Source organism: Lacerta agilis, chromosome 5 (assembly GCF_009819535.1).
Source record: "Lacerta agilis isolate rLacAgi1 chromosome 5, rLacAgi1.pri, whole genome shotgun sequence".
NCBI lineage: Eukaryota > Metazoa > Chordata > Lepidosauria > Squamata > Lacertidae > Lacerta > Lacerta agilis.
The window spans coordinates 2,912,247-2,937,961 of NC_046316.1; the positions used below are offsets into that span (position 1 = coordinate 2,912,247).

At 43.1% G+C, this 25,715-nt stretch overlaps 1 protein-coding gene across 3 annotated transcripts in view; it reads left to right on the forward strand.

Moving 5' to 3' along the window:
* PHF21B (PHD finger protein 21B) overlaps nt 1-25,715 on the forward strand; it is a 185,596-nt gene that overhangs the window by 115,671 nt on the left and 44,210 nt on the right. The window contains exon 1 of one of the 3 annotated variants that reach the window (XM_033148294.1): nt 4,371-4,709. The exons of the other annotated variants lie outside the window; for them this stretch is intronic. Within the exon in view, the coding sequence (XP_033004185.1) occupies nt 4,584-4,709 (126 nt within the window). The 5' untranslated portion in view covers nt 4,371-4,583. Of the gene's footprint in view, nt 1-4,370; nt 4,710-25,715 lie in introns of those variants that run through there. 3 annotated transcript variants of the gene reach the window in all.

Here is a 25,715-nt window from a genome sequence, read left to right on the forward strand (position 1 = left end):
AAATACAATTGCCGGCAGGTAAAAAACTCATGCTGTTTTTAAAACCTTCAAAAGCAGTCGCAGCTTTCCACTGTGCAAATCCCCACCTCCAGTCTGAAATGGTGTGCAGCCCAGACACACTGATTTTACTACACTGATGCCCATTTATGTTGAAAGACATAAATGCTTGAGTTAAGTCTTTATGAATAAAGGTCACAGATACAGATTAATTGTGACTTTTTCTGAGCACCACCATTCTGGCTAAACAGTCTTTTGAGTCTGTGCTCCTTTCTCTTCGTATGTCCTCCAACATTTCAGAGATGTAAACAGGGACATTTTTGCATACCAGTTGCATCACCCCTGCTCTCTCATTAAAAATTTCTGTCTGAATGCTGACCTCTCCACTCCACTCCACTCCGTACGCATTTCACATTGTACATTGTGTTATTCCATTTGTAATTAGAATGCCTACCCCGCACACTAGTTTATGAGGGAAGGTGAGTTAAACTGAGTGTTTTGAATGCTTAATTCCAGCATGGATCTGACAGTACACTAGAGAATTGTTTCTTTTTTTTTAAACAGAATTTATTAGCATTTTCATAATATAACACAAACCCAACCCCACACCTACAGATACAAAAACAAATACAAATACACATAATGTCAGGATTCTTCTTCTTATTTATATACCTTACAAAAAAAATTTCTAGTTCTAAATCTTGACGTTTGACTTCCCCCGCCTATTCACCTTCGGTTTTAAATCAATATACTATTTCCTTAACAACTTTTCTCTATAAAAAAATTTAACTTTACTTAAAAAAAAGATAACATACTTATCTTAATCTTTGCATTATAACCTAAATCATAACCAAATATTCTTATAGCTAAACTTATTTCTTCTATCCTTTATCATGCTGCTTTTAACTTAAAATTCAATATCTCCTTACTTATTTAAAATAAACTTGTAATTAACAGACTTCACACTCCAATTTCAGATACCATGGCAGACCATTTGGATTATACATTTAGTACTTCAACCCACTCCCCCTCTGTCCATTGTCTTTTTCTGTATTTCACCGGAACCAAATCTCCAATTGTCTTCCTCTGAGTGTCCACAGGTCCAGGCAGCATCCACAACAAACCCCGCATCGAGCCTCAGGGTGTTCATCCCCTCCATTCTGGGTTTCTCAGTTTCTTTTTCTTCTTCTTCTTGTAGAAATCTCAATTCCATGTCCCTTGCCCCCGAGCTGCCACCTCGGAGTCTGGATATTGTAAATTTTCCCGTTCCAGGGCTGCCACCCCCAGAAATCGGCTCCTCCTCCTTTCGGAGTTGCCCAACCATTTCAAACCATCCTTCCAGCGCCCCTCCCAGCTCTTTGCCAAGGTTTGATTCCGTTGTGTAAAACTTTTGGAAAGCCTCCTCTGTGGAAAATAAATCCTTTTTATTTATAATTCCACTCAAAACTTGTAGTTTTCGATTAAGCAGTTCCAGCTGCAAGACAGTGAGCATTTCCTCATCCTTTAAGCTAGAGTTCGATACCAGTGCGAGCACAAAGTCCAGCATTTTAGGAGAGAGGGTGAGTATCAGATTTCAGTTCCTGTCTCTTCCTTCCTTTGTTTCAGTTTTTTCCCACGACAAACCAAGTCGTCGCCATTTCTCCGAAGCCGGAGTATAAAGACCAAAACTTCAAATGGAGATATTTTTTCCCCAGTTAACCCCCGAGGGGAAATCTCAACAGTCTCAGTTTTCAAATTCCAAATACTTTCTATCGATTGTTGTAGCAGCAGTCACTTAAAGAGTTAATTTCTTTCACCACCCGAAGGGAGGGAGGCGGGCTGCCTTTCTTCTTTCCCCCAGATCGTTCCAGGAATTACAAAGAGTCAATCAATTACTCACAGCCTCTGGGTTCTTATCAGCTCCTTAAAGACAGGTAGAACTTAGACGCTCATCACAGGCTTTGTCGCCGCATTTACATCCCGGTTGGGGCATGTCCCCTATAGCCCGGCTCCGTCGTCCCTTCACCCCCACTCCCCCTTTACAGGGGGAGCGGGGGAAGGGTTCGGAGCCACAACGGGCACAGCCGGGGAGCCCAGGGTGCAGGACGCTCTTCCCGCACCCCAACCGGAGCCCCGCTATGCGGCTGCAGGGCTCCTAACCCCCGGGATGAACTGGGTGCTTCGCAGCCGAAGCATCCCACGACCACCCGTAATGGCGTCAGCCGCCGGAAGTCCTACACTAGAGAATTGTTTCATCTCAAACATATACAGCAGCATTTGCTGAATCCATAGGCTGTGCCCTGACTAAAATGGTTCCTGCAGAATTTGATTTGCTCATCATATCCACAGCATTTAAACACATCATGCATTTTTAAAGGTTCCTCATTAGCAGATCTTACTTGTAAGTCAGTTACAGTACATGATTTGGGATCAATTATAAACAGCTTTAATGTTACTTTCGTGAGTCACTGTTCAAGAGCTTTTCTACCCTGAAAGGCAGCATAAATATATGGAAAGAAATAAACAAAGGGATAGAACTATCATTCTAAAACTGAAATGTGATGGCAGTAGCATTAACATGTAATGTCTTGTCTGCCTAACATGGTCGTTATAAGGATAATATGGGGATAGATACCATGTATATCCCCCCCCCCCCACCTACTTCGGGGAAGGGTACAATAGGAAACGTATGAAATAATATCAACACAAGAAGTCTGTCAGCATCAGAGTAACAATATGTGTCTACTTATAAATGTGCAACTTACCTAATTTCAGATTTCTGTAGTGTCCCCCTCCCCTTGAATTTACAGTATACTGGGATTTTTTTTAAGGAAAAATATTCAAACAAAACCTTTTTTTGTTTTTTGGGGGGAGAAATTCTTATAGCTGCTATACTTTTATAGAACAAATTATTTAACTTTTTACTGTTCAGTTTTGTGTGTTATACTGTAATAAGCAAGAGGGGTTGTAAAACTGGAACTTCTGCAGGTGGAAGAAAGAAAGCCCACTGGTCAGAGTGGCACTAAGATGACAAAATTAAGAAAACACAAAGGGCCACAGACACTTTGGGAAGGAGGTGTGAAGGATCTACATCAGGAACAGGGTGGGGGTAGGAATAAAATATCTATTGCCCCCGCGGATCCTGCTGCCTGAGGCCCTGGGCTCAAGGGAAGGGACTGAAGACATGCAAGAGAAAAAATTGCATGCTCTAAGCAACAGAAATCTTTACCAAAGAACTGGGGTGGACAGAGGATATATGCGCTTTTTAACCCGTTATCCTGGAGCGCACAAATCTTTAGGCTGCATGGCTGGCTCTACCCCATGCACATTTATTTGGGAGTACTGTAAGCCCCACAAAACTTAGTACGACCAAGAGGTAAATGTGGAAAGGCAGGCCTTGCAGGGGCGGCGCACAATCCTGCTGCTGGAAGTTCTCTCGCGTAAGTCTGTTTCCAGTGAGCAGGAGCTGCACCGGCGGAGCCCCAATGTCTCGGCTCCCGCTGATTCCGAAGGGGCATGCGCAGAACTTCCTGGTAGGCAAAGCCGTTGCTTTTGCTTGGCTGCCTCCCCTGTGAGCGGCGCGTCCTCGAACTTAGGCCTGCGCTTCGGACAGTCGCCTGCTGCCCTGCTGCTCCCTGTGCTTGCTTCTTCTCAGCAGCAGCAGCAGCAGCAGCGGAGAGGTCGACCGGCTCTTCCTTCTCCTAGAGTCCCGGCGGTGCACCAGTGTTGTGTGCTGCTAAATGGAGGAGGAAGGGCAGCATCTGGATCGATAAACAATTAAGGCGCGGGGCGATCCGAGTCAAGTGATCCCAAGATGCTCCCTCGCTAGAATGTGCGCGCGAGTGAGAGAGAGAGAGAGAGAGAGAGAGAGAGACTCTCCCTGAATTAAATCCAGGTGCGCGCCGACCCCCGACGGTGCCCGCGAGCGCCCTCCGCTCCCCAGACAGACGGTCCACCCCAAATAGGCCGCGGTAGCCCCCCCGGCGGAGCGCGCGCTGCCCCGCGGAAAAGGCGAGGCGGAGTTGGCCGCCGCAAAGAAAAGCCCTTTCCCCAAAAGGGAAGCCCGCAGGCAGCGCTGACTCCGCATCCCCGACGGAGGAGAAACAACCGCTTGCCCGTCCCTCTGCCTGCAGCGCCCGGGGGTCGCCGACAAGCAGGCGGGCTCTGGCAGCAGAAGCCCCCGGGCTGCTCGAGAAGGGGGCGGGCGGGCAGCTTCCCTCCGCCGCGTGTCCCGGCGCTCGCGTGGCGCCTGCCGTGCGCCTCGCTCCTGCCCGCGCGCGCCTGGGGAGTCCGAGGGGGCGACGGCGGCGGCGGGGGGGGGGGGGCTCGGGGGCGGGGAGAGCCGCTTTAAAACGCGGGAAGCCTGAGCGCGTGTCCCCTTCTTTTTTCCCTTGCAGAAGCTGGCCGTGCGGAGCTGCCCCGCCGCGGTGCTGGTGGGCAGCGCAGCAGGGAACGGCGGCGCCAGCGGCAGCAGCACCAAACCACCGGCGGTGCCGGCGCTCCTCAAAGCGCCCGCAGGAGGAGGAGGAGGAGGAGGAGGAAGCGGCCCCAGCTCCGGCCCTCCGAGCGTGGCGCTCACCGTGCTCCCGTCCAAGGGTCCCGTGGCCATGGTGACCGCGCACCTGAACGGCGGCCTGGGATGCAGCGCCGAGCAGAGCGCGCCCATCAACCTGCAGACCAAAGGGGGCTGCGGTGCCCGCCGCGCGCGCCCCGGGCCGGGATCCCAGAGCCAGGTGAGCGGGGAAAGAGGGCAGCCGGGAGGGGAGCGGGATGCTGGGCAGGTGATGCAACGGGAGTCCGAAAGAGGGTGGCCGCTGTCGGCAGTGGGTTATCTGGAAAGCTCCAAATACAGTAGACGCACACCTATGTCTACTTTGGAAACCCACCTTGCTCGATAGTCCCGGAACTGTGAAACTTTGATCATGTGCTGGAAGATCGTTGCCATCAGTCTCTAATCCATTTATGATGAGCCAAGCAAAGGTCCGTCCCCCCAATAAAAATAACAGGTGTGGAAGTAAGAAGGTAGAGATGCTGGAGTAATTGGCGGGGGTGGCCGCTCAGGTCCGCATTTGAGTGCTGAGGGTTGTTTAAAAGGCTCCAGCACTCTGGGTCTCTGAGCATACTCTGAATATGGTCGTGCAGTCTAGTGAATCGCTGGCCAGTCCTACCCAGTTTGGTCAAACTCTTGAGTCTTCAGCTTTCCAGAGTCTTGGGTAAGACACCCTTTTTAATCCAGCTGCCTGAGATCTAATTAAGCTGGAGACCCCAGAGCCTGCAGCTTTGTATGCAAAGTATGTGAGGTCTTGCTTCTTCCCAGCTGCAAAATGAAGTCCAACCTTTCCTTTGGTGAAGTGAAGCTGCACCTCTTTGATGGTGTGTGTGTGTGTGTTTCACTGGATGCAAGATAGCCTACTGTGGCTGCGAGCACATGCAGAGTGTCTCTTGTCTCAGATGTTGCAGACAGGGACTATGTAAAAGGTGAAGAGAATAGAGGAGGAAGAGGAAGAGGCTGGAGCAATGAGGGAGCAGGATGATGATGGTAAAAAGGAACCTTCAGGAGGACAGTGGTGACAATGGGGTTTGGATGCTCAGGGAACAAAAGGTGGGGGCTATACATGGGGATGTCTGGAAACAGGAGGGCCTGCTTACAGAAAGAAGTAAATGTGTAGTCAGTGACGGGGGCTTTCCAGAAAATTGTCCTATGGATAATTTGCATTGAAACATTTTCTGATGCCCTGGGTGATCTCGTTTACCGTGTTTATTTAACTTGCAATTTGGTAAAGAAATGCTTTGCTTGCCAAGCATTTATTTGCACTGGCATCAATTCATTCCTACTAATGAACTTAAGAAATTGACACCCCCCCCCCATGTATTGGTTATAGAGACCTTTCTAATAATGCTGTTGGTTATTCAGAGTTGGGGCTGCTTCTGCCGGTTTTATTCATTTTGCTGTGTTGTTTTTAACATTTGCTTTATTATAGAGAAGCAATTGATACATTTAAAATATTGATTTAATTGATTTAAATGTCGGTTTCTGATGGGTTTTCTTTCTCTCAGAGGGGAGAATAATGTTCATTGTAATTAGTGTTGTGTATAGTGCTGCTTTTGAATAGTCGCAGACAACCAGAGGTGCAAAGACCAGAGTCCTGAGAATCTACGGTAACCTTTTTTGTAACCAAAACAACAACAAAAGTTTCTCGTTCGTTGTGTGCAAGGTTCAAAGTGGACCAGTAAAGCCTGGCAAAATCTCACAAAGTGGTTGAATAAGATTTCCGGTGGTTGTGGTGTGGTCTTCAGTGCCTTGCATACTTTCTATATCTCCTCATAACTTGGATAGGCAGTATAAATTATGCAAAATTAAACATGCAAGTAATCGATATGCATAATGTTAAGAGAATTCAGATATTCTTGGCACAGAATTTGGTTCTTCTTTTGGTTCAAGTTGTGTTTTAAAGCACAGAGTTGGAATAAACTTCTGTCTTCTGTGACAATTTCTTTCTTTTCTTCTTGTCTGTTCATAAGACTGAAAAAAGAATATAGTTCAGATCATGTTCTGCAAAGCTCCCAGAGCCATTTGAGAAAATAACTTTAGGAATATGAAAATCCATTTTGACATCTGGCTAGCTTTAGACGTTTTGCAGTACACATGTTTACATCAGTCGAGCATCAGTGGGCTCTTTTTAAACAAGCAATACAAGCCAATACTTTTGGCTAGGCATTTGCCTAAAGCCTGCTTTCTAGATTCCTTATTCTGGAAAGTCTTGTTGCAGCATAGTGAAATGACAATTGTATTATCTCAGACAGAGAGTAGTTAAACCAAAAACCTTTGAAATATGCATTGCTATAAGCTTAGATGACCAAAATGCAGCACAAAGTGTCTTAATTTGCATCATCACCATCAGTTCTTACTTGTTTGTATCCTCTCAGTCAGAAGAGGCTTGCATGTTTTAGAGCAGGGGTCAGCAAACTTTTTCAGCAGGGGGCCAGTCCAGTGTCCCTCAGACCTTGTGGGGAGCCGGATTATATTTTGGAGGGGGGGGGGGAGAACAAATTCCTATGCCCCACAAATAACCCAGAGGTGCATTTTAAATAAAAGGACACATTCTACTTATGTAAAAACACGCTGATTCCCGGACTGTCCGCTGGCCGGATTTAGAAGGCGATTGGGCCGCATCCAGCCCCCCGGGCCTTAGTTTGCCTACCCACGTTTTAGAGTGACTGCAGTGACAAGCTGGCCAAAAGCAAAAACAAACAAACATAAGACCTGAGGCAAGATGGGTGGTTGACTCCTCAGTTCAAGAACTGGCCAGATTGCCCATTTAGGATGGCACCACCACCACCACCCATCCTAAATGAGCAAGTGCATAGTTTGGGGTGCTCCTGTATCCAACGATGTTTTTGTAGGTGCAAGTGACCATCATGGCAAGGAGCACCTTTTGCCAACTTCAGTTTGTGTACCAGTTAGGGCTCTTCCTGGGCAAAGAGAGCCTGGCCAGTGATTCACGCACTGGTAACCCAAAGTTTGGACACTGCAGCAGGTGCAGAGTGTGGTGACATTACTATTGTACTGCCTGGCTGTGTGCCTAAGCCGGGTTCAGTGTGCTTCTATTGACTGCCAAGGATTGGTTGGATGCAGAGGACTAGTGGGAGGAACCAGCTGGGGAACCTGTAGGGCAGAAGGCTCAGAGCCAGGGGGTTGGTGGTGGGACAGTGATGGGTGGTCAGAAGGTGAAGATTGGGAGGAGAAGGTGTTGGAAACTGGAGAGGTAACAGGGTTTAGTGAGCAGGGAGAATCTGTCAGAGAGAAGCCCAGGATCAGAATCATAAACTGAAGTAGGAAAGGAAGGAGCCCAAGAGGCAGAGTCCAGCTGGTGAGAAGCATGGGTGTCTCCTCAGGCAAATACTTTTTAAAAAAATTGCTACACCTTTTAAAATATCGTCTGGCTCTGTTTTACGGTGCTTCTTGAGACTGCTTTGTTGTTCTGCTGTTTTAATTTTAAACTGCAGTTTTACGATCCTGTTTTACTCTTTTAATTGCTTTTTATTTGATTCAAAAGCCACCCTGAGGTTTTAGTTGTTGTTTTTTAACTGAGCTAGAAATTCAGTACATGAATAAATAAATATGCTTGTGGCATGAAATAAGTAATGAAAAAGAAGAAGAATGGTTTTATTTGTGCTGTGGCCATTCTCAGAGCTGTAGCTGCACCCATGGAGTTTGCAGTTCTTACACCATGCCATTCATTATCAATTCTTGTAATTTCCTTTCTTAAAAAGCAAAGACATCACCTTGCCGACAAAGGTCCGTATAGTTAAAGCTATGGTTTTCCCAGTAGTAATGTACGGAAGTGAGAGCTGGACCATAAAGAAGGCTGATCGCCGAAGAATGGATGCTTTTGAATTATGGTGCTGGAGGAGACTCTTGAGAGTCCCATGGACTGCAAGAAGATCCAACCTATCCATTCTGAAGGAAATCGGCCCTGAGTGCTCACTAGAAGGACAGATCCTGAAGTTGAGGCTCCAGTACTTTGGCCACCTCATGAGAAGAGAAGACTCCCTGGAAAAGACCCTGATGTTGGGAAAGATGGAGGGCACAAGGAGAAGGGGTCGACAGAGGATGAGATGGTTGGACAGTGTTCTCGAAGCTACTAACATGAGTTTGGCCAAACTACGAGAGGCAGTGAAGGATAGGCGTGCCTGGCGTGCTCTGGTCCATGGGGTCACGAAGAGTCGGACACGACTGAACAACAACAACAATTTCCTAAAGGAGGGGTTGTGTGTGTACGTGTGGAAGCAGTACAACCCTGATATCGCCTTAAGCCACAGCATGGAAATGTTGGCTGTGTTGGCAGCTGAGCTGTTATATCAAGTTATTTAGATTTTCTTTTTGGTGAATAAATAGAAGCATGAAGTACATATGCAAGCTACACTCAATAACATGATTTTAGAAATGTTGCAGTAAGAACCGCTTCTCTGAGCAGAGGATGCTGGTGCAAGGCCAGTAGGCAAAACATATAGTGTGCCCATGGAATGGTGAGATAAGCATCCTTCATCCCAAGAGCCACATTCCATCATGGAGAACCTGGGTTGGCCGGGGGGGGGGGGACACACACGTGCCAGTGGTGAGCAGGGTCATAGGAAAAAGCTGATGGGGCAATGAATGTGACTCTTACATTAGGTACAGTAGGATACCTTTTGGCCAGTGTAAAAGCCAGATAGTTCTGCAAACACGGCTCTCCATTCAGGCAAGCAAGTGGACACATTCTAGAGCCTGGCAAAAGCTCTCAAGGAGGACATGGAGAAGGGCTAACAGGGCTGTGGCCCCAGGGAGGTGTGTGGCTTGGGGGCGGGGGTCAACTTCCTCACTCCTGGTGGGTAGTTTAGATTTCTATAGAATTATTTGTTTTGTTTAATTTCTGTCCCACCCTTCCTCCCTCAATGGTGCCTAGGGTGGCTAACAGCATCTTTAAGAACATATCCAAAAACAATAAGGTAGCAGTATAAAATTCTAAAGGGCTTGAATCTTCCAATCTCTTTCCAAAGGCCTAGACATTGTTAGTCTCACACCAAGTACAATGCACAGTACTTGCATTTAAACTCCCGTTTGGTGGGGTAATACCCCAAATCCTACAATTATTTTTTAGCAAGTTATTTGGGGGCAGCTGAATAAATTAGTAGGTAAATAAATATGGGGAAAGCAAAATGTCACTTGCTACACAGGTGTCTTCCTAAAATAAGTGTTGGGTTTTGGACATTACCCCACCAAACCAGAGGTAGAAGTAGACGTAGGTGTGACCCTTCACCATTGTTTAGTGGTCTGCGTTCCAGCCATGCAAAACTCAAGAAATGTCCTGTATATACTGTGTCTGTGTGTGTGTGTGCATGTGTGTGCGAGCAAGCGCGCACTCCTCTCCATCTAGGCAATTAACAGTTATCACAATTAAAGAACACATTCCAGCTTTGCGGCAGCACTAGGAGGCACAGCAGGGCTAGAGATTTATGTAGCCTTGGGAGAGTCCAGAGAACTAGATATAGAGGCCTGGGCAGCCATATTTGGCACTATGTGGCTGAGGTTTCACACCTGCGAATTTGCAGAAACCAAAAAAGGTTGTGATTTTTCATTGAGTAGTCTCAATAAGTGAGTTTGGATCCATTGTGTCAAAAGTCAGTCACTTTTTGTTCCGTTGTCTTGATTCAAAATGGCATCCAATCACCAACAGTGACCGCTGTCCCCACCTCAGGAACCCTTGTGTGGAGTTTGGCAATAACATCTTTAGCCAACAGAGAACAGATGGACAGACGGAGAAACCCATTTTCCTAAATACATAGTAAATAATAATTTAATCAGTTGAAAAAATAAAATTGCGACCTTGTGCCTGCTTTCCTGGGAGTACCTTCCCAGGGGAACTTCTGAGAAGACATAGGATTGTTCCGTAAAATATGTATTGGTTTGTTGCACAGACTGGTGCACAATCCGTAGCACAAGATCTTACAAAATCAGCACAGGCTTACTGAAAGCAGATTCCAGACACTAGATTTTATCACTGTCTACAGTTGTTTTAATTTTTCAGAAATCATTTCATATACATCCAGACCCTCAAAGTGCCCCTATTTTCCAGGGACAGTCCCGGATTTTCAAAAGCCCCTATTTTCATCAGAGAAATGCTGGAGGGTATGTATGTAGAGACTTAAAGCAACAGAGTGCCAAATTCTCAATTTGATTATTTCTGCAGACAGAAAACTACAAGCTATTTGGAACATTTTTGGTGTCTGCTTTCCAATATAGAAGTAGTCAACTGAAAATTAAAAACAACAAAGACTCTGCTCAAGGGGAATTTATCCATTTTGATCTAGTAATTTTTCAATTTGTGTTTGTAGTAGATCATGCTGTACCAAGGAATAATCTTGATTGTATTCATGGATGTCAAGTTGAATTGGGAGTACCCATTTTCAAGTCTGGTTTTAAATTCCTTGCAAGCTATTTTCTTGTCGTTTGATTGAAATAGACTTCTGAAAAGCCATATGAATGCAACAATGTGAACAACATTCTGGTGCCAAGAAATCAGATTAGATACTTCAGAGTAAATTTGCTCAGGGAAACGTAATTTTGAAAGTGTTTCTCAGGGCATATTGATTAGTTTAAGCCAGTTTTTGAAGACTGATAATGAATCTTCAGCCAAGAGTATTCCTTGCTTCTGTTCTCAGAAGAACAAAGAGTGTATGCTTAAAAATCTATAGAATGGTTCTCAATATTTTATATTTAAAAGAAATTGAATGAGAGATAGGGCCCCATTGCGAAATGTGCATTTCCAGCTCCTAATATCAATATTTCTGTTCAGGGCTCCAGCATTGTTTTAAGTTTACAGGGAATGGGAATTCCAGGAAAGGGCACCTTTTTTTTCTCCCCCACTGTGCTAAAGGACTCAGGTTTGGGGCTGACTGTCCACACTTATAGCTGTATAAACAGGGTGCTATGATGACAGAGGGAAAGGTGAAACTGTTATTTTTCATAGTTTTTATAGATATATATACTCACATTAAACACATGCCCCAGACCCTATTTTCCACCTCCAAATTTGTTAGTATAAATGGCCAGCTCCCTCTTGACAATCACTTTCCTTTCCCTGCTACGCCAACCCACACCTTCCAAGTTCCTGCATTTCAGCTGCTGTTAAGTGTTCAATAGGCACTGAAATATCTGTTACAAACAGTTTACATAGAATCAGCACCTACCACTGGATACCAAATTGCTTTTGCCTAAATCTCCATGGATCCCATATTCACTGGATGCCTTCTCACTGCAGCATATCATAGTTTATGTTTTCAGAATTTAAGCTTTTTGGAGACGGTGTTTCTTTGAGCTGTCCATAGACAAGTATGGTTCAAGATCGCATAATTCAGTAAGGTTGCTGAAGGATTCTGGATTTACTATATTCCTGGAAATGTCTCCTGGATTGGAATGTAATTATTTGGAATCTGCTCCCACACAATAATTTGGTTTGGGGCTACGGAGCTCTTTCACTCCCCTGTGCATGTTGTCTCCATTGAATTGCATGGGGGCTACAGCCCCCAAAACTACTGGTGAAGAGGAAACATAATTCTCTTGCTGAAAACCCTGGAGACTGGAGGGTTTTTTAGTAGGGAGATTGTACCCTTTGCTAGTTTGGGGCTGCGCCCTTTTTAAATCTTCATATGCAATTCTCTGAAGACACAGATCTCCATAGCAGGATTGAAAAAGATTGCACCATGAAATCTTGTTGATGTGAGGAGGAATCTTCCCCACTGAAAATCCTCTTTCTCCAAGTGTCCTTTGTTGGGGGGGAAGTGCATCTCCTGCTCTTCCCACCCCACTGCCTTTTTTTTTTTTGCCTATTTACTCCACCTGAGTTGCACAAGGCTTCTTTGCAAAGAATAGTTTTCCTTTAAAAAAAACAGCCCCTTGCAACCTGGGGGGGGGGGAGGGGCGGTTCCCTAATTCTCAATGCATGGACCCAGGGTATTCCATTTGGAGATTCTGGAATGCAGAATTCTGTTCTAAATTAAACTAGAGTGAAAAAAAAATTAAACTAGAGTGGAATTTGCCAGATGTTGGAATCCCAAACCAACAACGGAATGGGAACTGTTGTGCCCATCCCTATAAATTAGTGGTAGACTCCAACATCTTAAGTCTTCTCAAAATGGAAAAGAAGTGCTTCTCTTTAGACAGAAGGATATTGCACTATTCTTAGGGTCTCTCATGTTGTAGCTCTACAATTCCCCCCCCCCAAAAAAAATTACACTGTCCTTGGTTTTAATTGGAGTTTCCAAAGATTGCAAAATGTCATTGGTTTTTATTTATGTATCATTTATTGAGAAGAGTTTATAACCCTAAAGAGGAGGATACATGGAATTAAGTTTCCGCCTTTTCAAAAGGCCTCAATACTCCCGTTTTGTTTGTTCGAAGGAGAATTTTTACACAAGAGAAGGAATTACCGGTAACATACTCTTGCTTAGCTACCTTTTCTGCCTGTTACTTGGCTGATTTGCATTCAGGGTCATATCAAGAAGAATTAGCTACCTTTGGGGACGGAAGGATTAAAAGGTGCTAGGTTGCGTCCATGTTCGTTGTGCTGTGGATTTTAAGTGAGGGGAAGACACCTCTCAGTCTAATAGGCAAGGAGACTGTGGTGGTGGTGGTGGTTGCTGCTGCTGTTGAGAAAACTTTGATTGCCCTTCTACTCTAGGAATGTAATGACAAACCAAAAAAAAAAAAAGGGTGGTGGAGCAGAGATACTAGCATGTGTCACGACTCAAATGTAATAGTATTTCCATCACCTTTCTATGAGCATTGTTTTGCATCATTGTTAGATAGCACTGTTATCTGAGCAGCTCACAAGCCTAAAGGAGTGAAAAACCATCAGAATGCAGTATATTCTCATTGGCTCTTAAAGGCTAGAAACAATAAATTCCTTACTGGAATCTAAAGTGCCCCTGCGATTTAACATTTCATAGTTTAATTTACATAACATTTCCAGCAAGCAGAGAGACAAATTGACAGAGAATGTTTAGATTTTATAAGTGAAGAACTGCCGTCCTTCCCTTGTTGCTATCTGTATGAATGTTGAAGCAACCAGCCTTCACTATAGTAACTGAAGGTGGCTGTTCTTAAGACTTTGAGACATGTTGACATTACTCCAGACAGAAATGGAGAAATATTTGGCATTTTTGGTGAAAAATATAAATTAGTTAGCAACATGGAAATAGTGCCTGTGCCCTAAACACTGATAACTAGAGCATTACATTTATATGGCAGAGCTTATTTGCTCAGTATTGTCATTTAACTTCCTATGTATCTGAATACCCAATATCTGAATCTCCTATGGGCTGCCCTCCGGCCTTTAACTGCAGGAAAGCTCTAGGCATTGTAAGCAGGCATTCGAATTTCATCAGTGCCTGACTCCAAGAACCAAGTTTCATGGAAGAAACTTTTTAATATTTATGTAAAAGCGCAAGGACATTCTTTCTGTAACTGAGAATTCCAGCCTGCTATCTTCACTGACAAAATGGAGAGGATGGCTCTCCTGTGTCTGAAATTACTGGTTGTCATGGTTCTGTGTAAGTACACTGCTAGGTAAGAGTTTAAAAAGAATGAAAATAAAAAATTTAGGTCCTTGGTTGTTAAAATAACCACACTAGGTAGTAAGTCTTTGAATATTAGAACGATGTAATTTTTTGGACAATAGTTAACTACCAAAGAAATTAATTTTCAATCTGGATTACTCTATTTTCACAGGACAGAGTTAAATCGTAAAGGAAACTTCGTTCTCCAAATAGTCTCTATGCCCTACAGTTCTTAGCAAGAAGACATTTCCAGTTAGTGATGGACAGGTTCAAAAATAATGGATTCGGAGTATGAACTTTCCAAGCTTGTAACGCAAATATATATTCCAAGGAAAGGTGCCACACCCCAAAATTTATCACTTCAAATTTCGCGTGTTCAGATGGTGATTAGCTTTTAAGTTTTGACTAAGCGGCCTGGTGCTGGCAAGAATGACCTACAAGGAGCAGGTATGGCAGTGGACCAGCTTTTCTCAACCTCTGGTCCCTGTATGTTGTTGGACTACATCTCCTATCACCCCGACCACTGGTCCTGCTAGCTATGGATGATGGGAGTTGTAGTCTAACAATATCTGAGGACCCAAGGATGAGAGAGGCAGAGCTAGATTGTGTATCAATTTGGAGATTGAGAACCAGAAACAAGGGTAATCAAAGAGAGCCCTTCAGAATCCTGCACTGGTCCTAGGGAGCAAGCAACTTGCCCAAACATGCGCAGAATGTTAATTGATTCTGGAGCTCCCGCACTCTTGGCAGGCCACTTTGACAGGTGGGTGGGGCCTGTCAATCATCAGGTGCTCCAATTTTCCTTTGCAGCTTGGTTTAAGTTCAAGCTGTGCTGCAAAGGAAGATCCCTGCTGATCCAAGTGCCAGTCAGTGGATTGGCATTGACCTCAAGCCCTGTTTTTTGGCAGGGATCAGCTCCACTTGGGCGTTCATGAGTGGTAACCATTCCTGGCTGGGCTTGCATTTGGCACCAAATTTAAAGGCACCAAATACAAGCGCCACTTGCCAGTGAACGATTAGGAGTGCATTTTAAGTCTCCCTCTTGTTCCTTTGCAGCCACATCTCCACTTGCCCTACAACTGACACCATATATTTATTTATATGTACTTAAATAACACTTAATATTCAGAGTATCTAACTGGTGCACAGAAAATGGTGCTGGTGGTGGGGTTTTTTTTGAAAGTGGTGCCTGTAGCATGGGTAAAATGGGAGTGCTGCTGTCTCTGCCAGCCTTCACTATCCCACTGTGATAGAGGCCCAAGCTGTGCTGAAGTAGCTTGCAGGAAGGTCCAAAACAGGGTGTTACGGCTGTAGGGCCCTAGAAGCTTCAGGTCTGCAGGGTCCAAAGTGCTGGGGATCCTTGAAAGGCAGGATTGGTGGCTGTGCTGATCCATTCGTCCCTGGCTCCAGTTGGGATTCCTCTGTAGGTCAGTCTCCTTTGCATTGCAAAAGCTCCCTGTTAGTCAGATGAATTATGACATATAACTTATGTAAAATTTGACCCGCAACTAGCAATAGAGAAATAGCAAGGGATAAGGTGGCGCTGTGGTCTAAACCACTGAGCCTCTTGGGCTTGCCGATCAGCAGGTTGGCAATTCAAATCTCTGCAACGGGGTGAGCTCCTGTTGCTCCGTCCCAGCTCCTGTCAACCTAGCAGTTCGAAAGCACACCAGTGCAAGCAGATAAATAGGTACCACTGCGGCAGGAAGGTAAACGATGTTTCCGTGCGCTCTGGCTTCCGTCATGGTGTCCTGTTGTGCCAGAAGTGGTTTCGTCATGCTGGCCACAAGACCGACCCAGAAAGCTGTTTGCGGACAAACCCCAGCTCCCTTGGCCTGAAAAGTGAGATGAACGCCGCACCCCATAGTTGATTTTGACTGGACTTAACCGTCCAGGGGTCCTTTACCTTCACCTTTACAGAGAAAGAAACAGAACTGTATTCAGTGCAGTCCCTTAAAGTTCCATTTGCATTCCATTTGCATTTTGTTCAGAACAAAATCAGTTGGCTTTCTTAATTCAAGAGGGCAGTGATTTGTGTCGGGAAGTTGCAAATACCGGTACTTCCATGTTGGAATACTGTAATCTAGTACCTTTTTTTCTTTTCTGACAGTGGTTTTAAACCACAGCTCTTGAATTAACAGTTACAGAAGAGTGAAGGTGGAATGGGCATGTTTTTCCCATGAAGCATTTTATACTAAAAAACAAAACCAAAACATACCTACAAGGAAACCCCATAAACAGAAAGTTAGGATTCGTCTGCTCAAATGAATCCTAGGAATACTGTAGCTCTTCATTGTGTTGGTGCCAATCAAAATAACCCCCATGGAGAGCTTTGGTTCACTTCAGAAAATAAAAGAGCACTCTTTAAAACGGCAATGCATTGCAGCTGTTTCCTTGTACTTGGAGGTTGTTTTGTGCCTCATGTAAATTGCCAGGCTAGCATTCATGAAAACGTCAATGTTTTTAAAAGTTAGTTCTGTTTACAACTCCGGAGGCAATGACAGAAGGGGAATAAATCAACTATATGAAGACTGACTCTGAATGGCTGGAATCTCTAGTAATGCTAAGACGTACCAGCTTTTTGGTTTGTGGCAGGGTGGGGAATCTCCTGAGCATGATCCAGTCGTACACATATACTTTTAGGCTGCAGTCCTATTCGTGATTGTTCAGATGTAAACTCCAGTAAGTGTAGTGGTGCTTGCTTCCAGATGAATGTGTATTGGATTATAGCTGATTGATTTGGATAAGTTTATTAATCACATTTAAATTTTTCCCGCTCAAAATAACTTGTTAGATGAAATCTCCCCCTCCTCTTCTTAAGAGCAACAGAGTATCAGATATGCTTATCCATTATTATTATTATTATTAGAATTAGAATTAGAATTAGAATTTATATACTGCCGTATACCCAAAGGTCTCAGGGCAGTTCACATAAAAAGATCACAGTATATAAAAGCAATAACCCAATAATACCCCCCCCCCAAAGAGCCACATTTTAGAAGGGTATGGGATGTTGATCAGTCAACCAAAGGTCTGGTTAAAAAGGAATGTTTTTGCCTGGCACTTAAAGGTGTATAATGATGGTGCCAGGCGGATTTCCCTAGGGAGAGCATTCCACAGACAGGGAGCCACTGCAGAGGAGGCCCATTCTCATGTTGCCACCCTCCGGACCTTTCGAAGAGGCGCCACACAAAGCAGGACCTCAGAAGGTGACCTCAGGGTAGCTTCATATGGGAAGAGGCGGTCCTTGAGGTATTGTGTTCCTAAGCCGTTTAAGGCTTTAGAGGTCAAAACCAGCACTTGAAATTGGGCCTGGAAACTAATTGGTAGCCAGCGCAGTTGCACCAGGATTGGTGTACAGTCGTACCTCGGGTTACGTACGCTTCGGGTTGCCTACTTTTTGGGTTATGATTTCCGCTAACCCGGAAGCGCAACCTGAAGCGTGCACGATTCGCGCATGCACAGATGTGTTTTTGCAGTCTGCACATGCACAGAAGTGGTTTTTCGGGCACAAACCGAATTTCCCGGGTTACGTACTTTTTGGGTTACATACAGCGACCCGGAACCAATTAAGTACGTAACCCAAGGTACCACTGTAATATGCTCAGACCATCTTGCCCTGGTGAGCAACCTGGCTGCTGAATTCTACACCAGCATCTTCCATGTTTTACAATACTCTGTGCTTTTAAATTTTTTATTTATTTGTTTGTTTGTTTGTTTGTTTATTAATTATTAAATTTATACCCCTCTCGATTGTTAAGAGAAACCTCAAAGCAATTAACAAAAGATAAAAACAATAACTTCGAGAGAGAAAACCACAATCCTACTTCTAAACATATAAAAGTTAAAAAACTAAAACAGGTTAAAGTTACCTCATCTTTCTAAGCATCTGGGTAGGCTTGTCTAAACAAGAATGTTTTAGCAGGCACCAAAAAGAGCACATTACTGCTTAATCTCAATAGGCAGGGAGTTCCAAAATTTTGTGTGTGCTGACATACTAAATGATCAAGTCCTTAGAAATGCGGAACCGCTGTTATGTGGCACCTGTAGTATTTAACCCATTATAAATCAAAAGCAGCCTCATCAGACAGTGAAACTGAGCAGGAGGAGGATGGACATTGAAAAGCTTCAGTCTGGGAGTTGTACAATTTATGTCCCAGAACAAACCACCTGTTCCCAGCATGAGGGGGTAAAGTACATGAGCAAAATAGCACTATATAGGCAAGTACGATGTGGCAGACAAAATGCAGTACAGTGGTATCTTGGTTTACGAACGTAATCCGTTCCGGAAGTCTGTTCTTAAACCAAAGCGTTCTTAGACCAAGGTGTGCTTTCCCATAGCAGCGGGGGACTCAGTTGACAAATGGAACACACTCAAAAGGAAGTGGAACATGTTCTGCTTCCAAGGCAAAGTTCACAAACCAAAACACCTCCTTTTGGGTTTGCAGCATTCTTAATCCAAATGGTTCATAAACTTAGCTGTTTTTAAACCAAGGTAGCACTGTACTGAGATGCTGGGTGATAGTTGTTCAGAGATACATTGCCTAATTGAGGTTTGATAGAGGCATTAAACCAGTAAGAGAGAGAGATCCCATTGTGTTTGTTGAGAGTTTGGCAATTCTTTCATGGAAACCGGTTTAGATTGTATGGTTATTGACAGCCGCATCTCCGAGGACAAAGAATGGATGTGTAAAGATCTGTACAATTCCTTTGTTGAGGAGAACTGTGCCTCATTTGAACCACAGGGGAAATTGCATCTCTTCTGTATGCCAAGAACAGTGGTGATAAAAACGCTAACTTAAAAGTACCTGAAGAAAAATGTTCAGCTGTTTTCAAGGCTTATGGTGAATTGGAATCAAGACCGTGGCTATTAACTAAGCAGTTCTTTAAAATGAGAACTGACCCTTTCTCACGGTGCTCTCCAGTTTTGGTGAAGAAGTAGCTAGTGTCACTTTTAGCAAGGAAGCACATATGATCAGAATCAACCGATCTGTTGAAGTTACTGAGATACCATTGTGTACAAGGGAGCAACTCCTACTCATACTTTGAGTCACACAAGCCATGCAGAGAGTTGCCTTTGACATTTTCCAGCTTCGTATCTGCAAAAACATCATGGAAGCATCTTGACAAGTTGATCATAATATTTCCATCCTCTGCTCCCAAACGGGTTTCCTGCCCATGTTCTCAGATATTGGGAATGCTACTCAAAAGCTCCTGGGGTTCCAGCCCAGTCCCAGAGGCAGTAATGGCGGTCGCAGAAGCCGTAGGGGCCCCCACAGCCCCACTGGGTTGTGTGCTGCTGCCCCACTGGAATACACAAAGCCTTGAGATGAGAGCAGAGCTCCTGAGGGAGGGAGGGAGGGAGGGAGGACCTGAAACATAAACAGTGGTTCTCAAACTTTTTTCTCTGGGCCACACTTTCAGAAGAAAAAATTGCTTGTGTCACACTGAATTTTGAAATAAGAGGAAACCACTCCTTTTTTTTAAATAATATATTTCTAAGTTTTTTTTTTTAAAACAGAGAAAAAATACACATACACATATAACATCAACACAAACAAAAACAAAAACATAAACATAAAAATATATCTTGTACCTAATATTTATCCCTCACATTGTAAGTAGACTTCCTCCTATCTCCTCTTCCTGCGTTCCTTGTCCATCATCTTTAGTAATTTCTAAACATCTTGCCAAATCTATTCAATTATCTTAAACACTTAACCTTACTAATTCTACAGTCTAGCCTTACATTCCTAGTTATCAATCAGAGAGGAAACCACTCCTAGCAGGGCTTGATTTATAACATAGAGCACAACCATTTTATCATATGATCACAGGACATACAGAAATTATAAAACAATGGAACTACGTATGAGCATGAATCATTCCCAAAATGTAATCACAGTTGTACCTTGGATCCCGGACGCCGCAAACCCGGAAGTGAGTGTTCTGGTTTGCGAAGGTTCTTTGGAAACCAAATGTCTGACGTGGCTTCTGATTGGCTGCAGGAAACTCCTACAGCCAATCAGAAGCCGCGCCTTGGTTGCTGAATGTTTTTGGAAGTCGAACAAACTTCCGGAATGGATTCCATTCAGCAACCAAGGTACGACTGTATAAACGAGCCTCTTACAAATGTACCTTAAATATGTATGCAAACTCAATGAGAGATGCAAGCTTGCTTTGGCCAGGTAATCTCATTTATATAGGTCTAATTTGAAACAAACGAGGTCTCATCTCTTCAACACTTTTCTGATCTTTCATATCTGTCAGAGTTGAAAATCCCCATTCACAACAACAAGCCATGGGGAACTGTAAAAGAATAGCTATCTGTGATATAATTTGTGATATAATCAGCTAATGGCAAGGATATTATACTACACTACACTGAAATGTTTAAATGCTTCTTTGATTGCCCTTGAATCTTCTTGCCACACCCTTTGAGAACCTCTGCTGTAAAAGAATTTCAGCCCTCAATAGACTCCAAATTAGTATTGGAACAACATAAATCTTAATATATAAAAGTAGAAAGCAAACTATACACAAGGTTGAATAGTAACATGGAAACTTTCAATCCAAAAATTAGCAAATGATCATGTTTCTATAAATTTGCCAGTTTTAATTATGCTTAATCACTCAGATTCCACAAGTCTCCTAAGTAGTCCCCTTACTCCCAGGCAAGTCCATAGTCCGTTTCGGGGGCCCAATCTGGCCCACTGGTCACTTTAATTCGACCCCTGTGGCAGTTTATTTCCTGGGGTAAATCCTAAACCTCAATAACTTCAATCCTAAAAAAAGCTGAACTACTTTGGGGGTAAAATCCTAAAAAAAAAGCTCAACAACGTCAATCCTTAAAAAAAGATTAACGACTTTGGTCGGCCCTCACGGCCCTTCACTTCATCAAATCTGGCCCTCTTTGAAAAAAGTTTGGACACCACTGCCTTACTCCTATGTAAGGAGTACATAGGGGAGTTGGGAACTATCACCATCAAATCAAACCTTGCCAAGAAAAGTAAGCTCACAAACTTACAGAAACATAGTTCCAGTTACAGGTAAGGTAGCTCATACCAAGAACAAACTTAGTTGGTCTCTAAGGTGCGACTGGAAGGAAATTATTTTTATTTTTTATTTTGTTTTTACAGAAACATGTTCCTTTGTAAACTTTTGAAATGAAAATTTCCTTGATAATATTCAACTTTATGTCCTGTGAAAATGCATAGTTTGCCTTTAATTTAAATCCCTGTATAAGTTATAATATAAGTCATATAAATTGAAAATCAACACACTAAAATGTTTTTTGCCTGATGCAGATTACTGTAGTATGTAGCAGATTTCTTTTAAATCTTTGAAAACGCCTGGGTTAGATGGCTTTGGCTCCATCTTTTCAGAATTGGGGCCTGAATGAAAGTAACCGGTGATTTCTTTTAAGAGGCATCGATATGTTAGCTAAAACTTGAAAATCACGTTCACATTTGTGATAAAGAGGAGGGAAATGTTTCCACATGAAAGGATGTGTTTTTCTTCTGTGAATAAAAATAGTCTCAATGTTTGCGGAAAATAAAGCTTTCTAAACAAAGGGTGATCGCTGAGTTCAGTTCCTCAAGTTTTTAAAAGTCAGATTACATTTAAAGGTTGCTTTTAGCACTTGGCATTTATATAAAATCAAGCTCAAGGTTGAATTCTGTGTTTGTTGTCAAATGAATGTAGAATGAGGTTTTTTTATTTAAAAAAAAACCCACAACAAAACCAAACACCCTGCAATTACTTCAGTGAATATCCATTCAGGATAAGAATTTTCATCTTTGCTGTTGCCATAGTAATCTGTTCCCCTGTCACCACCACATTACAATCCATTCTGTTTCCAATATTGAACATGTAGCAGACAAAAACATCTTTAAAATAGCTTTAGGTGTCTTTGGATCAGGAAGCAGTATTTGCTTGTAGAAATGTATACACCCTTTGAGAAAATGATTAGCGGTCACAACATCAGATTTTTACTACAGTTATTCACGAAAGGTAATTTTAACCATCTCATTTTATTTTTACCCTCAGAGGGAGCAGATTCATATATATATATATATATATATATATATATATATATATATATATATATATATATATATATATATATATATTCAGTAACGGGCTGATAATGAAAAAGTTTGGGAACTAACAGCCCCTTAACCGTTTGGCAGGGAACTGTTTTCTTACACCATTGCTGATTTATTTGGTGCAGTTTGAGGAACACACTGCTTTTTCCTTGAAATGCATTAGGTTTAAGCAGAAGAGGCACACTAAAATTTATCTACTGTTGCCTTCAGCCACGACTTGAATTTCCATCTTGTAACTGTAGAGAATACATAATCAGTACTAAGTTATTGCTTTTCTTGCACCTGATACTAAGTTTATTGTTGAAGTAACTGGAAATTTTAGGACAGGGAGGGATTTTTTCCCCATTGTATTCTGATATCTGTCTTTTTTATATGTCTGGGTACATTTTTGTATTTGCTTAAATTTTAAGAACATTCATAATTTAAAAACTTGTTGAACTGAGCAATATTCAAGTGCTCAATTTTTTAATGTCTATGAACAAGTAAGCGCGCTGTTGGAAATAATCATAGAATCAAATGAGTTTTAGTTTAGTTTCGCTTTGTTACACAATATAAAACACTTCCTTCACATTCCGTACATTCAGATGTTTTGAATTTTTTAACCTGTAGTTGCTGTCGTTTTAGTGTTTTTATCAACTATGGCTGTAATACTGATGTTGAATCAGCTGCACTGAACTCACTGGAACTTGCTTCTAGGAAGACATGTATTGGGTCACACTTTTATTTTCGTGCTTTTATGTTTTGTTAGCTGTCCTAGGAGCTGAACTTGTGTTGCGCGAATGTAATAAACATATAAAAAATAAATTAACCTAGAGTAGCACTCTGCCATTGTTTGCTTATTTCCCTTTTCTTGTTCTTTGGGGGATTTGCACTGACTCGAAGCCGCTGGTGCTGTCTATAGCGCCAAAATCCCTTCTTTCCTATTCCGGTACGCTTTCTCCTTTCCACCTAAATTCAAGGACTCTGTGTCTGCCATCAGCAATGGACTGGATGAAGGGGGACAAATTGAAACTGCAGACAAGGCAAAGGTGCTCTTGGTCATTTGGAAGGCAGAACAGGGAATAGGGATTCGGCCTGTGCTGGGTGGGGTGACTGACTCACATGTTGCTGGTCATGGGCTTGATCCTGGACCCTGAGCGTGGATGCTGAGCTCTCCGTCGGGGCCGGGAGTGCATTTGCACAGGGAAAGCTAGGGTGCTAGCCTTGAGATGTCTGATTTAGGCACAGTGAAACAAACCTTTGTTTGTTTGTTTAATGTCTATCCCACGCTTCATCTAAGGACCCAGTGCAGTTTACAATATAAAAACATAAAAATACAGTAACAAACAAAAACAGTTCTGCCCCCACCCACCCCAGTTAAAAAGGCCTTATATCAGTGGTGTCCAAACTTTTTTCAAAGAGGGCCAGATTTGATGAAGTGAAGGGACGTGAGGGCCGACCAAAGGGCCAATCAAAGTTGATAAATAGGTACCGCTCTGGCGGGAAGGTAAACGGCATTTCTGTGCGCTGCTCTGGTTCACCAGAAGCAGCTTAAGTCATGCTGGCCACATGACCCGGAAGCTGTCTGTGGACAAACGCCAGCTCCCTCGGCCTATAAAGCGAGATGAGTGCCGCAACCCCAGAGTCGTCTGCGACTGGACCTAATGGTCAGGGGTCCCTTTACCTATAGATAGGTAGTATTAATTATCTCGACATTTAATTGTTTTTTAAATTATCATTTCCCATTTAAAGAACCTTTTAATGAGGGTGAAAGAGGAGAGCGCAAAATATGGTCTGAAGTTCAACATCAAAAAAACTAAGATCATGGCCACTGGTCCCATCACCTCCTGGCAAATAGAAGGGGAAGAAATGGAGGCAGTGAGAGATTTTACTTTCTTGGGCTCCATGATCACTGCAGATGGTGACAGCAGTCATGAAATTAAAAGATGCCTGCTTCTTGGGAGGAAAGCAATGAAAAACCTAGACAGCATCTTAAAAAGCAGAGACATCAAAGGTCCATATAGTTAAAGCTATGGTTTTCCCAGTAGTAATGTATGGAAGTAAGAGCTGGACCATAAAGAAAACTGATCACTGAATAATTGATGCTTTTGAATTATGGTGCTGGAGGAGATTCTTGAGAGTCCCATGGACTGCAAGAAGATCAAACCTATCCATTCTTAAAGAAATCAGCCCTGAGTGCTCACTGGAAGGACAGATCCTGAAGTTGAGGCTCCAGTACTTGGGCCACCTCATGAGAAGAGAAGACTCCCTAGAAAAGACCCTGATGTTGGGAAAGATGGATGGCACAAGGAGAAGGGGACGACAGAGGATGAGATGGTTGGACAGTGTTCTCGAAGCGACTGGCATGAGTTTGGCCAAATTGCAGGAGGCAGTGGAGGATAGGGGTGCCTGGCGTGCTCTGGTCCATGGGGTCACGAAGAGTCGGACACGACTGAACAATTTATTTTTATCTGGAAGCTGCCTCAAGTTCCTGTTAGGGAAAAAGTTGAGGTATAAATAAATATATGAAAAATATAATGGCAACAACAGGAGGAGGGGAAGGATATCATGCTACTGGCACAAGATTGTGGTTAGCACTGGTCTAAAGATGAAATGCAGGTTTTTTTTATAAAAAAAAACAGTGGTGCCCCGCTAGACAAAAACTCGCTAGACGAACGGCATTCGCTAGCGGAAGGCTGCCCCGCAAGACGGAAAAGTCAATGGGGCTGCCTCGCAAGACGATTTATTTTTGGGGGGGCGAAAACCTCCGCGCTGCATTGCCGCTTCGCTAGACGAAAAATTCGCTCTACGAAGACACTCGTAGAACGAATTATTTTCGTCTAGCGGGGCACCACTGTAATATATTTAGGCAAGGCTCCAAGCTGTTGGTTTCAGCCCAGATATATTTATGTTTTGAAAAATCTTAAGGACTTCTTAAAATCAATGTATTAAAATATGTATGGGGAAAATATTTTATACATGTTCCTTTTCATAGTTTCTCAGTTTTTACATCTGCAGTTTCCAAATAGTTTCTGCTTGGGATTCTTTTGATAGTGTCACCCTGTCTACCCTCCGCTACCATTCCCCCTTCTATCTTTAAAGTGCACAGCAATGTAGACATTTCAAGGGGTCAGTATTGACTGCATGTAGGCTGCAGATAGAGAAGAGATTTGAAGTTATCTTTTGGTTTTTATAGTCCTTTTTATTAAAAATGCTTAGTGCCGTAAATGTAGTAATAAGAAACTCATTTATCTTGACGAAAGTGCTGCTATAAACTATTCTGCACTCATAAAATAACCTTTTAAATTATTGTTTCTGCTGGTATCAATAAATTCATACAAAGTGCTTAAAGGTCAGGCGTTGCCAGAAAAATGTCTTTTCAGCTTGTTAATTAAAGGTTCATAAGAATGTGCACGGGTTTTCTCTCTTTGACAAATGTAGAGGAGAGGAAAAATATGCCTATTTTCAGAAGCACAAAACAGAGGTGGAATGGGAGCAAGGAGTGACAAAAAAAGCCGCAGTTGATATGGCTGACATGATGAAGTGCCTACAATA